Source organism: Electrophorus electricus, chromosome 23 (assembly GCF_041902795.1).
Source record: "Electrophorus electricus isolate QZ-2024a chromosome 23, ASM4190279v1, whole genome shotgun sequence".
NCBI lineage: Eukaryota > Metazoa > Chordata > Actinopteri > Gymnotiformes > Gymnotidae > Electrophorus > Electrophorus electricus.
In genome coordinates, this window is record NC_137519.1 from 4276302 (window position 1) to 4292896 (window position 16595).

At 41.6% G+C, this 16595-nt stretch overlaps 2 protein-coding genes across 2 annotated transcripts; both read right to left on the bottom strand.

The window, feature by feature from the left end:
- Positions 1–1759: 1759 nt before the first annotated feature.
- On the bottom strand, positions 1760–6357 carry LOC118240436 (keratin, type I cytoskeletal 19-like). Its single transcript, XM_035520816.2, has 8 exons — positions 5929–6357; positions 5420–5502; positions 4877–5033; positions 3484–3648; positions 3271–3396; positions 2869–3089; positions 2319–2377; positions 1760–2077 (listed from the first exon to the last, which is right to left on the bottom strand). The coding sequence occupies exons 1-8, from the start codon at positions 6319–6321 to the stop codon at positions 1971–1973; spliced, it is 1311 nt and encodes a 436-aa protein (XP_035376709.1). The 5' UTR covers positions 6322–6357; the 3' UTR covers positions 1760–1970.
- A 5706-nt stretch (positions 6358–12063) lies between these two features.
- On the bottom strand, positions 12064–15901 carry LOC113588502 (keratin, type I cytoskeletal 19-like). The gene is made up of 8 exons (XM_035520812.2): positions 15445–15901; positions 14960–15042; positions 14392–14548; positions 13724–13888; positions 13512–13637; positions 13028–13248; positions 12611–12720; positions 12064–12386 (listed from the first exon to the last, which is right to left on the bottom strand). The coding sequence occupies exons 1-8, from the start codon at positions 15823–15825 to the stop codon at positions 12280–12282; spliced, it is 1350 nt and encodes a 449-aa protein (XP_035376705.1). The 5' UTR covers positions 15826–15901; the 3' UTR covers positions 12064–12279.
- Between the last annotated feature and the right edge of the window lie 694 nt (positions 15902–16595).

The window sequence follows — 16595 nt, forward strand, 5'->3', positions numbered from 1 at the left end:
AGAGGGGGATTTGTAGTCTTTGGTTCACATTATTGGAGCAGGTAATTTTCCAAATAGAAAGGGGGAGGATAAAATTGTGATTAATGGCTCTGTGTTTGGATATGGGTATATTTATTTTAATAAGAGAATTTTGGATAATGGGAAAGTGTTTTTAAATGATGGTCTTTATTTTGAACCATAGGGGAGAAATATTATGAATTTAATAATTTATGTATCTAGAATGGTCTGGTCTAAGGGACGAAGACTTAATATAAGGAGTGGCATTTGGAAATCAATGGAGAGATGTGTTGGTTGAATACCATAATTGGAAGCATGTTAAGTAACCTTATTTGGGTTTAATTCTCTGTTGGCATTGAGGACTGAATTTATTTATTTTTTTCTTTGGGGTTTTTTTTTTGGAATTGAATTTTTTTGCCTGCTTATGGCATATGCTCCTGTCACTGGACTTTTTGGGGAAAATAAATCTCCATCATTGGCATAATTACTACCGGAATCACCCTCTGTTTGATCTTCCCCTGCTATCCTGTTACAGTGACGAACAGAATGTTGGGACTTGTAGTGCACTTAGGACACGGGCGGCATGACAGTATCCAGACGCCCCCCTCCCCAAGAATCCGGGACAACCAAGATACAAGGATGCCCGCGACAACCCACACCAGGCATGGAGGACACCGACCCACTCTGGCACCCCTCCGAAGGCAGTCGATGAGGGCAAGCCCCAGGATGGGGAGCAGGACTGTAAGGAAACCATGCATGGAAGTCGGAAAGGAAACTGGGATCATCACAGTGGGGCACCCAGCTTTGTTCCTCAGGACCATACCCCTTCTAGTCAACTAAATATTGGATGGAACCCCCCTTCTCCTGGAGTTCATGATGCTGCGAATGGCGTACACCGGGGTACCCTCGTACTCAGTCGGCTTAGGAAGGATGTTCTCAGGAAAAACCTCATCCAGGGGACCTGAAATAACCGGCTTGAGAAGCGAGACATTAGCTGCGGTAATGCAATGGCAGATCCAATTTATAAGTAACTTCATTTACCAAGTATTTTAAAAGGGTCGATATATTTGGGTCTTAGTTTATGTCAGGAACTGGGATTACGAAAATCTCATGTAGAGCCATACGCAATCCCCAGGTTAGTATTCCGGGGTCTCAACCCTCTGTGCCGATCAGATAGTTCCTTCTAACACTGCAGTGCGTGTTCAACACGTTGATGAGTCTCCTCCAACACTGTCTCAACCAACAGAATGCTGGGAGTTGTAGTGCACTTGGGACACAGGTGGCATGACATAGACATGACACCTCAACTGCACACATGTAGACTTCAGTCCAGGAATTATGTGACGTGGAGAAAATAAGTATGTTAGTTGTATCAAGTCAATGAGCTGAATGCTTATGTAATCAGTTGTTTTATTTGTGTTTGGTGAGGATTTTATTTTCATATTTCATTTTTCATACTTTGACATTATAGAGTGCTTTGTGTTAATAAATGGTCTCTGTACTTTTGTGCTATATCTCAATAAACTGGTAAAAAGACCAGCGGGGGTTGAATTCTACTTTATTTCTGTTCTAGTGAAGAATATCCATACTTGCTCCACAACCACCTGCTGCACTGATCTGAGTGGAGATGGTGTGGGTTCATAGTGGTAGGAGTCCTGATCTGGACTGTGGATCGTGAATAAAAAAAAAGACATTTCAGCCCATGGTATGTGCACAGTGTCAGTGTGAACTCATAACCTGAAATGAAAGGCAGACAGTGAGGATCTGTGAATTTTATTCTTTATTTTGATGCTTTGTAAAAATATGCTTCAAATCATCAAAGCTGCATTTAATCTTTTATTATTCAGGTTACAAAGCCACATCAAAGTTTCTCCACGTGTCCCTCCATCAGACACTTAAAGACAAATGCCATGGTTGGTTGTTTTTGGTGACATGGTGATCACAGTAGTAATGTGGGAGGGGGGTGCTCTGGTTTATTCTTTCAGGACCTTTGTGTTCACGTCCTCGGTGCGTGAGACCACCTTGCCATCAACCAGCTCCTCGATCACAGTGTGTACGCGTTTAGTTATCACAGATTCATCTGAAGCGGTGGAGAAGTAGACATCATGAGGCTCTCAGCATGGAACCCCAACATTCACAAAATGATTGTGCCTTGTTAAACACTGCTGCCAGTTTAGTCTTTCATTCTCCTTTATTGTTTGTGGAACCATTTGGATTTATTTCTCCAAGTTCTTATCAAATTACTCAAGACTGCTAATGAAAAAAGACCATAATAAAGTGGCCTTTAATTATTACCGTATTCTTAATAAAAAATAACTTACGTTTAGCAATTGGGGGAGGCGTGACCTTGGCTTCAACAACCCTGTTCACTGTGGTTTTCCTGGAAGAACAGAAATAACAGTTCACAAGAACAGAGTACATCAGTCATGTTAAGCACCAGCAGGTTCCTTCTTGTTTGTGATGTGCACAAACACTCCTCAAGTGCTAATATCACCCCCTTGTGGGAACCATGAGGTTGCTAAATGTAAGGTAATTTAAGCCAAATAATTTGAGGCACTTTACATTAAAAAAAAAAGAATTTATGAAATTAAGTTCCATATAATAAAATAAAAGACCTTTGTATTGCAGATTTGTGGAAATTTCTATCTTCTAGTGGGTATCATGCATTAATTTGACCTTTTAATATTGCTTGGCTCTTTTTATAGTATTAATAGCAGTACTTATCTCTCTATGAATAATATCAGTAACAACTATATCTAAACTGGCTTGATTGTTCAATAGTTTTACTTGTAACTGTTATTATTTATAAACTGCATCATGGAACTAAGTCTGACAATTCCTTTAATGATGATGGTATTAATGCAGACTTACTTTAAGTCTTCTCCCTCTAGCAGTCTCCTGTATTCTGCAATCTCCATCTCCAGCCTGGTCTTGATGTCCAGGAGAATCTTGTACTCACTGCTCTGCCTTTCCATGTCATTGCGAATCTGGGTGATCTCGATCTGCAGGTTGTTGATCATGCCCTGCAGCTGGCTGAGCTTAAGGCTGTAGTGTGACTCCGTGTCATGCAGCGTTCCCTCCAGAGCTGCTTTCTGTCCAATTAGAGAGGAGATGATAAGTGGGAAGAGTTATGATTGTGACACCACCAAAAAGCTCAGTTTGATTGATGGGGGTATGAAGGGGTCAGTATCAGTAAAACATAGTGAATTACAGCAGAGAGTGTCTACTGAGTGTCTAAGGAGAGCGAGAGAGAGAGTGCATGTGTGTGTGTACCAGGCTGAGCTGAGACTGCAGCTCAATCTCCAGAGTCTGTAGTGTTCTCTTGAGCTCACTGATCTCACTGTGAGACGTCTGCATCACCTGTGTTTTCTCCTTCACCTGCATATTTAGTTTATCAAACTGTCGGAGAGGAAGGAAAAGGGCAAAGGTCAGAAGAACAGCCTGACAAGGACAACTACTGCAGGATCAAGTGGCACTCATCTTCACCTTGGCTTTGTACCAGGACTCCATCTCTCGGCGGTTCTTCTCAACGATTCCCTCGTACTGGGTGCGGATCTCCTCCAGCATGCGGCCGAGGTCCTGCTGGGGCGGGGCGTCCACATCCACGTTCACTGAGCTGCTGGTAATGTTGCTCCTCAGGGCTGCCATCTCCTACAGAGCAGAGACATGAAGAACAGGCTCCATGTCAAACTCTCTCACGATATGATTTGTCCTTCTTTAGTTCTAACATTACTCTCCCATGTGGAATATGTTGATCTCAATACTGCTCCAGTTAAAGATAATCTACGCCATGTGGAATGCCTTTATTTTAGCATATATACATGTACAGTACAATGAAATGCTTCTCTTCTCAAATTTCAGCTTCTTTGGAAGCTGGGGTGAGAGTGCAGCGTCAGCCATTGTACTGCATGCCTGGAGCCGAGAGGGTTAAAGGCCTTGCTCAAGGACCCAACAGTGACAGAATTGCAGAGCCAGGATTCAAACCACAACCTTCCAACTGATAGCCCAAGGTCCTACCCACTAGTGTGCTACTGCCCAAAGGGGTAGTAGCAGTGTTTTGAATCTGTTTGAATAAGAACATGGTCAAGCTCTAGTAAAAGTTAACACCCCAGTTAATAACAGAATTGTCATGCATCAGTCACCAATAAGCCAAACATCCACCAATGGTTATCCAAAATCGCTCATCTGATCGCAATTACCCAATTATTAGCCATTCCGTTCACCTGTCTCTTATTTTCCTCCTAACATTCTTAAATCACACAGGTGCCTCCCTCCATTGCTTCACATTTGAGCTTGTGGGCCATCTGCTAAGCCTGATTTCTGACTCTTCTTGTCTTTGCATTGCATTACATTACATTCTCTGATCTTGTTTATAGTATGTTCATTCAATTTCAGTTCCATTTTAAAACTTGTGTCTAGGTCTGTAATGGTCAAAATGTCACAAGGGTATTCTGTAGGTCAGGGGAGTGGACCTGTCTTAAGAAGAGTGAAATATGCTACGTGTAATTAATTTGTGACCCATTAATTCTGCAAGCATGATTATAAACATTACGATCTACTGGCTCTTTGCTGCTACACCCTACTCCCTAGTGTTGAAATCTGGATCTTTGTAATAAAATTATAGGCTCACCTCTGTGTCATTTTACCCACTTAATTAACTTGAGGTATTCAAACTGTCTAAAGTTCTTTCTGAACTGCTTATAGTTATATAATCAATAAAGCCACTGAATCTTCAGAGTAGCGTAATTAAGAAGTGAAAACGTGTGTATTAAATGGTGAGTAGCATTCAATTAAATAAAGAGAATTAGTGAAGGGTTAGAAACTTTTACCAAACCTGTTTTGTCTTCGCGCGTGCAGGAAAAGGGAAAGGAACATTTACCTCCTCGTGGTTCTTTTTCAGGTGCACGAGGTCCTCCTTCAGTTCTTCGATGCGGGTCTCCAGGTTCGAGCGTGTCACCGTCAGTTCGTCTAGGCCTGACCGCAGACCGGCGACGTCAGACTCAACGAACTGGCGTATCGCCAGTTCGCTCTCGTACCTGATCATAAAAATGGTTACGGCGTTATTACTTGCGCTTTATGGTGAAGCGCATATATTTTTCGCATAGAAGAAAATACGTATGTCTAAGTAGAAAAATATTTTTCCTCTGATAAATGTCCAACAACGCTGCATGAATTGAAAACTTTAAAAATCAGAGGTATGTTATTCTATACAACACTGTGGTCTGTCGTTAAACTAAAAAGCATTTATTCCGAGGAAACTCAAATTTCGAATAGACTAAGACTAATTAAGAAGGCTACGGTAACTGATTTGACATAGAATAACCTGTCGATGAACATAAATTACCTTAGAAAATAACGTCGTGCTTTATACATTACTTATACATATAATATTTAAATGATTGGCTTTATGAATAATACTGACATGATTCTGAAGTCTTCTGCAGCGAATGTAGCATTGCGGATTTTAAGGAAGACCCTGGCGTTTTCAAGGCTGGCCTTTTTGATCTGAAGAAGAAATGGGAGTTTTAGATTTTCCAGTGAAAATGTTAAGGAGAGGGTTAGCATATGAAACGTAAATAACTATAATTGTATTTAAATAATCTAATTTTCACCATATTCAGAGCGAGAATATCAACAGGTAAATTGATACTCTATGACAATACATTTAATTGAAATTATTCTGCAGTAAATGTGCTTCTAGTAGCGTGCACACAGAACTGTGAACGTAAATAGCGCAGTTGTGCTATTAAATATTAGGCTACCAGAGGGTATTGATTGTCAGTTATTTTATAGTTATGAGTTTGCTATATGAATTAATTATAATGAGAATAATGTTCTTTGAATTCGTGTCCTTATTTTACTTTATGATTCACGTAAGGTTCTTTGATCATTTAATTACTACCACACGCAACATTGTGATGGGTTTCTCACCTGTTCGCGCAGTTTGGCGATTTCAGCGAAATAGGGGCTGTAATCTCGGTTGACCAAGCTTTTCTTTTCGGAAAACTCCCGGATCTGGAACTCTAGTTCAGCATTAGATTTTTCCAGTGCGCGCACCTTGTTCAAGTAACTGGCCAGCCGATCGTTTAGATTTTGCATGGTGGCCTTTTCGTTCAGTGACAGGTTGAAGCCATTGTCAAATGTTTCATTCAGGTCAAATCCTTGCTTCAAACGTCCTGCTTGAGACACACGCACGCCACTTCCGTCGGCACCTCCATAGACGCTTGATGAGCGAACGCTAGATGTGCGCGTTGAGTACCCCCCTGAGAGGGAGAGTGAGGAGTTCAGACGGGATGAGGAAAAGTTGTAAGCCGCGCTACTCATCGTTTACCCGGTTATTTCAGCCTTAACGATACCTGACTGTCGAGGACAAACAGTTACTTGTGATGTTTTCGGTCTAGGGGGCTCTATATAAACGCATAACAGGGCGGGTTTCCATTAAGTTATTTACTGTGATGCATATCTGGTACGCATGCATACAGGTATGTCCAGGGCGCGTCCACCAAAGGGTTACCCGCATGGGGCGTGGCGCGCATAACAGCACTTGTACTTTTAAGGATGTTTTGATGAGCTGCACAACAAATGATAACACTCTAGAAGGGGCAAGAAAGAAGGGGCAACAAACACGACTTTCTGGTGTCGCAAGTTTTGGTTACTTGAATTCATTGATTTGCGGACATGGATCCGTATTAGAGGCTTAGGCTTAGGAAGTGACGACATAATTAACTTTGTACTCGGTCTAAACTTCTGTCATGAAAAACGATCCTTACTAAATGACAATCAACGTGACAAATGGTAACCATCACAAATATAGCACTGACATTTTACTGCAGAGAAAACAGCAGTTAAGCAGGTCATTCCCATGCCATATTTAGGGCACACAAAGTGACTCCTTTAGTAAACATTTTCTATTATCTAATTTATTCTTTAATTCTATTATTTGATTCATTTAATTAACTTACAATGATTTTATACATTGTCCAAAAATTAAACAAATGAACTAGTTCCAAATGTTCAGTTCTGTTTTCATGTAGGTTTTCAAATACATAATTTCTCAAACACAACAATGTGTTGCCATAGACCCTCCCAGGACACAAACACGCACACACACACACACACACACACACGCGCACACACGCACACACACACACACACACACACACACACACACACACACACACACACACACACAGACAGGAAAATAAGTGAAATTAACTCCTTATACTACAAGCCTTATAGTGTAATAACAATTTCATGATAATGGCATGTGGGCATCATACATTTTTTCAAACTTTCAGACAAGATCATTCTGGGTTTCTCACAGAACATGGTTTAGGTTTCTGTAAACAAAACAAAAACAAAACAAAAAAAATCAAGGCATTGATCTATTTGACTAAATGGGTAAATCCAGACCAAACATATTTCACATGCAGAGATTTTAAGGCTAAGCAAACCAGCAAAGATTTGTGCAAAATATCCTGCCTTCCCAGGCTGTCACATAGAAACTGGCATGGGGCAAATGTGTGACATGGGGCAAATGTGAAATTTGTGTTACATTTGGTTTGTTTGTGAGAAAACAAGATGATAAATATCCAGTGGGCGGTATGAGTTGCATGTCGGAGCATTTTTTTAGTCAAGCTTGACATGTCTTCATTGACAGACTGTGGTGGAAGGAAAAGGGTGTCTAAACCAGCAAGCCGTGCACCTGCTCACCTGTAATGGTGCACCAAGACAGCATGTGAACATGTGACCCCAAGTTGATCAATGTGAGATGTTTCACCACTGATCAACATTGCTGACTGCTCCCTCTACTACATGTACATGAAGGCTCATGGATAATACAGTCAACCTACCATCATGGTTCACACTAAAAACCTACTGTTCTTTGTTTCTAGCTGGGAATTAATATTTTGGGTCCTGGAACCTATTTATTTTTGGTGGAAATGGGCTGAATGGTTCAAAATTATGTGAGCGAACTGGGAAGGCATTCAGTTGTATATTTTGGGTCATTGGCTTGTTTAAAGAAAAATGGTCTGTGCTACTGGAGACTGCAGTGGGTTTCACCCTTTCTGTATCTGCTCCATCCATTTAACCTCCTGCATTTATAAGTTGTCTGACTCCTGATGATGATACGCCTCCTCAAAATATGACGCCACTGGCACTTGTCACAAAATACTCCTCTTCCCATATTTCATGTGGTATGGCCTACTGTATGCAGTGGGACTTCATCGTCTTATTTGTAACCAGGCCTATGTTTATCACACACCTGCACCTGGTTTAGTGTAGTTATGTTTGTATGTATTTAAACCTTTGTTCACGTTTGTGTTGCATATTATGTTTGTAAGCTGTGTAGGATGTTTCCTGTGTTCACCTTTCCTGTTTCATGTGAATGCCACTGTGTTCGTTATTCATGTTTGTGTAATAAATGTCTGTCTTCGTCGAGGGAGTCTGTGCATCCTGCTCCTTGCTCCTTGCACTGGGGCCATTACAGAAAGACTGACTGTCACAGGACAGTTTCTCTTTGTTAAACGGACTTCTCATGTGGATGTGCTCAACGATAAGCTATCGGGAGAGCACAGAGCAGGTGCTTTATGAGAAGAAGCGTGCTCTTCCCACGATAGGGGATATTCCCTTAGCCATGGCATTTCCTGAGGGCTCCTGTTGAAGATCTCCCAAGCTGCTGCCTGGATCCCTGGATTTTTGAGAGAGGGTGTTGACCAGCCGGAGGAAGAGGAGAGAGCCCACTCCATCCAAGGAGGAGAACACCCCCTGGAATTTCTATGGGCAGCTAGGGCTACCGAGCCGGGACCACGGAGAGCCCAAGGGACCACTATGTAGCTGGTCTGGTGGAGTTCGCTAGGTCCCTGGCTAGAGATGTAGTAGCCTGTGTTCTCCCTTTTCCGAGTACAGGCAATGAGCACTGGACGGGTCCGCCCAAAGCCCAGGAGGAGGACTGCCTGAGGGGCTGTCCCTGGGTGCCTTGCGACAAGTGGGCCATAATCCGTAGCAGCATGTCTGGACCCAGGGCGTATGTGCCCTACTGTGTGTCCTTTAGGGCCAAGGACATGCCTTCAGAATCTGCCCTTCCAGTGGCTGCTGCATGTATGCGCCTTTTGGTTTGTCTACATTTGTATCTACTTGTTGTTGTGTGCACCCGTGCCATTTGTTTGTCTACAGGTGCATCTACTTGTTGTTGTGTGTACCCACGGTGCATGTAGGTGCGATACGTTGTGTGTCCAGAATGGGTCCCTCTGAGGAAGTTCTCGCCGCTGAATGCCATAGCCGTACCTCTGGACCTGCCGCTGAACATCGTAGCTGTGCCTCTGGACCCGCTGCTGTACGCCGTAGCCATGCCTTCAGAACTGGTGGACTCGCCATGGAGCGTTACAGGACTGCCCTGGGAGAGGCAAAGATTATACTGAGAAGCCTCCCCAGTTGGTGGCTCCTTGCCCACCTTGTGGATGGGCATGCACCAGGCCTTGTCAAGGGTCTTAGAGTCTCTTCAGGTCTGTGTTGCATGTTATGTTTTTAAGCTTTGTAGGATGTTGCCCATGTTCACCTTGACTGTTTCATGTGAGTGCCACTGTGTTAGTTATTCGTATTTGTCTAATAAACCTCTGTCTCCGTTTGTTTGTCCTGCTACTGGCCCTGGGGCACTTGGCCCATTACACCACCATGCTTCTCCACTGGAATGAGGATCTCTGTGCGATTAACAATATTTACAGTGTCTTTTTTCTTATATGCCTTCTAACAAAAATCCAGCTAAGATCTGATATTTATAAGGGTAGGGAGATCTCTGACTGGTTGGGATAATATAAAAGTGGAGTAGATGAGGAAAGTAGTTAAATTTGTGAATGGTGATGCAGTTAGCTAAGAGTTCATTAGGGTTAAGAGATGCCATTGGACGAATGCAATGTGATGAAACAGGCCTTGGGTCAGGTGATTCAGGAAAGCATTTAATAAATCCACATCACCAGAAAGAAAGTGAATGGTGGCTAGCTTTAGAGGTGAGGCAGAAGAGGATGCACGTCACACAGCAGCGTCACAAGGAAAACAAGGTCAGTTGTTTTGCTGGGAAAGTGTGGAGAAAAGGAAAATCACCCGACAAGAGCTGTGGGCAATGGATGCAAGTCACATCAAGTTTTTGCTTGTAGCAACCTACAAAGTCCTTCCAACTCCAAAAAACCTTGGACAGTAGGTAGGTGAAGACCCTAATTGAAATTATGTGCAGGGTTTGGCATGCTGAAGCATTTTTGATCAGTATGTAAGGTTGTTATTATTATTATTATTATTATTATTATTATTATTATTATTATTATTTTAAACTCTATTTCTTATGGATGAAATAAGTTTATAAAAATTGAAAAGTTACATGCATTTTTGTTTTCACCTTAATACATTCATCAACTTACTCTTACCCTCCTGAAAGCCCTCTCATCATCACCCTTGCTCTCCAAAGAGCCCACCCAACAACGCACCCTTACCCTACTGAGAGTCCACCTTTACCCTACCGAGAGCCCACCCTTAACCTACTGAGAGATCACTCTTATCCTACCGAGAGCCCACCCAACAACGCACCCTTACCCTGTCAAGAGCCCACCCAACAACGCACCCTTACCCTACTGAGAGCCCAACTTTACCCTACCGAGAGCCCACCCTTACCCTACCATGAGCCCACCTTTACCCTACCGAGAGCCCACCTTTACCCTACTGAGAGCCCACCCTTACCCTGCCAAGAGCCCACCCAACAACCCACCCTTACCCTGCCGAGAGCCCACCCAACAACCCACCCCTGCCCATCCACCAAGCATTTCAGAGGTGGAATGAAGAGGCTGCAGCAAGGGAGTGCAAACATGTATACATAGTGTGAGCGCAGAAATTAAAATTCAAATGAACTACTGCTGACTTTAAATAAATAAATAAATACATAAATAAAAAGATAAATAAGTAGTAGGTAGTAAACACAGTATACTATTGATGGGTGTCTGAAATGCTAAGACACTTGACTCCAGAAAAAAGGACAAGAATGGAGTCTAAGTGTAAAAGTAGAAGAGGGTTTTGTCCTATGGGTGCAAATCTAATTTTCTCCACATAGAGGCAGAGGGCCACATCTACTATGAAGCATTTGAGGCATTTGAGTCTCTGAAGAAGTACCTTTGGACTGTTTTGAGGTCTTTTATTCCAAATTAAATTCAATCTAAGCTGATTTGGGTTTTGAAGAAAGATTTAGGTAAGAGTAGAGAAATTAGGTGGAATAAGTATAAAAATGTGGGAAGCACATTCATTTTCACTGAGTTAACCCAACCAGTTAATGATAGGGGGAGAGAAGACCATCGAGAGAGTTATGTTTTGATACAGGTAAGAAATGAAATAAAGTTGAACTTTGAAAGGTCGGAATGTTTGTCTCAGATAATAATCTGATCAGATGGGAGACAATAACTGAGATATTAATAGAAAATAACTTGCTTTTTTAATATTTAATTTATATCCTGAAAATGAATTGTATAAGGCAATAATTTGGAAGACCTAAGGTAGAAAAACTTTGGGGTCAGAGATAAATAACACCACATCATTTGTGAACAGGGTGTAAAGTTAATTTATCATAGGGTTGATTTACATGTTGATTTACATGATTCACAATCAAGTGCTCAGAATATTAGCCTGTTTATTTACTTGGAGGGGTGTGAGGCTGGGATCCCAGACCTCCCTGTTGAGCCTGTTGGAGGTATGGTGGATTTAATTCAGTGAAACACTGATGAAGTGGAGTGCCTACCTAATGGCCCCTGAGAAGATCTTACAATGTTGCAGTTGCTAGAATGATATATAAGCTATGAAAAAGACCAGCAGGGGTTGAATTCTACTTGACTTATATTCTAGTGAAGAATAGCCATATTTACTCGACAACCAGTTGCTGCACTGGTCTGAATGGAGATGGTGTGGGTTCATAGTGGCAGGAGTCCTGATCTGGACTGTGGATCGTGAATAACAAAATGACATTTCAGCACATGGTATGTGCACAGTGTCAGTGTGAACCCATAAACTGAAATGAAAGGCAGACAGTGAGGATCTGTGAATTTAATTCTTTATTTTGATGCTTTGTAAAAATATGCCTCAACCAACGATGCTGCATATCAGATTTTATTATTCAGGTTACAAAACCACATTGAAGTTTCTCCACGTGTCCCTCCATCAGACACTTAAAGACAAATGCCATGGTTGTTTTTTTTTTTTTTTGTTGACATGGTGATCACAGTGGTAATGTTGGAGGGGGGGTGCTCTGGTTTATTTCTTCAGGACCTCCATGTCCACGTCCTCTGTGCGTGAGACCACCTTGCCATCAACCATCTCTTCGATCACGGTGCGTACGCGTTTAGTTATCACGGGTTCATCTGAAGGGGTGGGGAGGGGGACAATCATGAGGAGCTCAGCATGGAACACCAACATTCACAAAATGATTGTGCCTTGTCAAGCACTGCTGCCTGTTCAGTCTTTCATTCTCCTTTATTGTTTGTGGAACCACTTATCCAATTACTCAAGACCACTGATGAAAAAAAGACGATAATAAAGTGTCCTTTAATTATTACTGTATTCTTAATAATATAAAATAACTTACGTTTAGGAGGTGGGGGTGGAGTGATCTTGGTTTCTTCGACCTTGGAAACAAATTTGGTATCTACAACCTTGGATTCAACAACCTTGGTCACTGTGGTTTTCCCATAAGAACTGAAGGAAGAGAAATGACAGTTCACAAGAACAGAGGGCATCAGTCTTGTGAAGCATCACCAAGTGCCTCCTTTTCAATGATGCACACAAAACACTCCTCGAGTATTATTAGCAGTATTTATATTTATCTTCCTATAAATAATATCTATAAAAAAATATCTAAATTGGCTTGTTTGTTAAAAATAGTTTTACTTGTAAATATTATTATTTATAAACTGCATCAGGGAATACTGCAGTAAATGTACACATATTTTCAAAACTAATTCTGATAATTCCTTTAATGATGACAGTATTAATGCAGACTTACCCGGACTCTTCTCCTTCTAGCAGTCTTCTGTATTCTGCGATCTCCATCTCCAGCCTGGTCTTGATGTCCAGGAGCATCCTGTACTCACTGTCCTGCCTTTCGATGTCAGTGCGAATCTGGGTAATCTCGATCTGCAGGTTGTTGATCATGCCCTGCAGCTGGCTAAGCTTAAGGCTGTAACGTGACTCTGCGTCATGCAGCGTTCCCTCCAGAGCTGCTTTCTGTCCAATCAGAGGGGAGATGATAAGTGGGAGGAGTTATGATTACGACACCACCAAAAAAGTCAACTTGATTGATGTGGGGTTTAAAGGGGTCAGTAAAACATAGTGAATTACAGTAAAACAGTGACTTGTAAGGAGAGAGAGAGAGAGAGAGAGAGAGAGAGAGAGAGCATGTGTGTGTGTGTGTGTGTGTGTGTGTGTGTGTGTGTGTGTGTGTGTGTGTGTGTGTGTGTGTGTGTGTGTGTATGTATGTGTGTTTGTACCAGGCTGAGCTGAGACTGCAGCTCAATCTCCAGAGCCTGCAATGTTTTCCTGAGCTCACTGATCTCACTGTGAGACGTCTGTATCACCTGAGTGTTCTCCTTCACCTGCTGATTTACTTCGTCAAACTATCGGAGAGAAAGGAAAATGTCAAAGATCAGATGAACAGCCTGAAAAGGATGCCTACAAAGGATCAAGTGGCACTCGTCTTCACCTTGGCTTTGTACCAGGACTCCATATCTCGGCGGTTCTTCTCGACGATTCCCTCATACTGTGTGCGGATCTCGTTCAGCATGTGGCCGAGGTCCTGCTGGGGTGGGGCGTCCACATCTACATTCACTGAGCTGCTGCCCGTGTTGCTCCTTATGGCTGCCAATTCCTACAGAGCAGAGACATGAAGAACAGGCTCCATGTTCAACTCTCTGACGATATGGTTAGTCCTTCTTTAGTCCTAACATCACTCTCCCATGTGGAATATTTGGATCTCAGTATTGTTAAAGGAGTGATTTGATTCTGTTTGAATAATAACATAGTAAAGCACTAGTAAAAGTTAACATCCCAGTTAATAACAAAGTATTCTGTAGGTCAGGGAGAGTGGACCTGTCTTAAGAGGAGTGTTTTAAAATATTCAAACACTCTTTGCCTCCCTTGTGTGTAAACAAAAAATTGTGTAAACACTCTTTGCCTCCCTTGAATCCTCGAGCCTGGATACAAACAGCGCCATCTACTGGCACTTTGCTTATACACCGTATTGGAAACGTGTATTAAATGGTAGCAGTTAATTAAATAATTGGTGAAGCGTTGGAAACTTTTACTTATAATTTACCAAAGACGTGTGATGGGTAATGGTGGGTGGTGATGGGTGATGGGTGATGTTCGTACCTCCTCGTGGTTCTTTTTCAGGTACACAACCTCCTCCTTGAGACCTTCGATGCGTATTTCCAGGTCCGACCGCAACATCGTCAGATCGTCCAGGACCCGCCGCAGACGGGCGACGTCAGACTCAACGGACTGGCGCATCGTCAGCTCGTTCTCGTACCTGGTCATAAAAAGGTTTACTACTTTACTACTTACGCTTTACCGTTTTCAAGACGAAGCACATATTTTATTCGCATAGAAGAAAATACGTGCGTATATATAAGTAGAATTTTTTCTCTGCTAAATGTCCAGCAACGCTGCATGAATTTAAACCGTTTTTAAAAGGGTTACCCGGTTCACATATACATATGTATACAGTGCCCCATATATACTTTAAAACTCAAAAGTAGGTTATTCTACAGAATACCCCGGCATTAGCATTAAACTAAAAAGCATTTATACTGACGAAACTCAAATTTAGAATTAAGAAGGCTACGATTTAACAATAATACACCTTAGAAAAAAAGGGTTTGCATTAGACATTAATTATACACATTATAATTCAATAAATAATGTTATGAATAATACTGACTTGACTCTGAAGTCTTCTGCAGCGAGTTTAGCATTGTCGATATTAAGGATGACCCTGGCGTTTTCAAGGCTGGCAATGTGGATCTGAAGAAGAGATGATGAGAGTTTTAGATTTTCCAGATGGCTAGGACATCGAAACAGCGAACTGTTAATAACAATAATTTCATGAAAATAGTTTCATTTTCACCATATTGAGAACGAGAAAATCAACAACTAAATTTACATGTTGAACCCAAGACAATACGTTGAATTAAGAGTATTCTATAGTAAATGTGTTTCTAGGAGCGTGCAAACAGAACAGTGAACACAAATAGCGTATTTGTGTAATAACAGTACCAGTGGGCATGGATTGCCAGTTATGAGAATTAGAATTATGAGTTTATTTTAAAATAATAATAATAATAATGACGCACTTTTAAATTATTGTTTTACTTTATGACCCACGCAAGCTTACTGCCACACGCTACATTATGCTGGGTTTCTTACCTTTTGGCGCAGTTCGGCGATGGTAGCGAAATAGGGGCTGTAGTCTCGTCTGCCCACGGTCTTCTTGTCGGACCACTCCCGGATCTGGCGCTCTAGTTCGGCATTTGCTTTTTCCAGTGAGCGCACCTTGTTCAGGTAAGTGGCCAGTCGATCGTTGAGATTTTGCATGGTGGCCTTCTCGTTCTGTGACACGTTGAAGCCATTGTCAAATGTTTCATTCAGGTCAAATCCTTGCTTCAGCCATCCAGCTTGAGACACACGCACGCCACTTCCGTCGGCACCTCCATAGATGCTTGATGCGCGAACGCTAGATGCGCGCGTTGAGTACCCTCCTGAGAGGGAGATTGAGGAGTTCAGACGGGATGAGGAAAAGTTACTCATCGTTTACCCGGTTATTTCAGCCTCAAGGATACCTGACTAACGAGGACAAACAGTTACTCGTGATGTTGTCGGTCTAGGGGGCTCTCTATATATGCATAGCAGGGCGGGGTTCCATGAAGATATTTACTGTGATGCATATCTGGGGCACATGCATACAGGTGTGTCCAGGGCGCGTCCAACAAAAGGTTATGGGGTGCGGTGCGTATAACTACTTGCACTTTTAAATATTTTTTGAAAAGCTGCACGCCAAATGATAACACTCTGAACATCCTAGGAAGAAGGGCCACCAACACGACTTTCTATTCTGTAATGGCAGCATGGATCAGATTTAGAGGTTTAGGAGGTGTCATCTGACTTTGTTCTCGCTCTAAACCTCTGTCAATTTATTGCATGAAAAAAATATCCTTACTACATGACAATCAACATGACAAGTGGTGTCAGTGACCATCACAAATATAACACTGACATTTTAGTGCAGAGAAAACAGCAGTTAAGCAGGTCATTCCCATGTCATTTTTATCACACACAATGACTCCTTTAGTAAACATTTTCTATTATTTAATTAACTTAAATACTATATTTATATATATATATATATATATATATATATATATATATATATATATATATATATATATATATATCTGTCTATCTGTCTATCTATCTATCTATCTATCTATCTATCTATCTATCTATCTATCTATCTATATATATATATATATATATATATATATATATATATATATATATATATATATATATATATATAA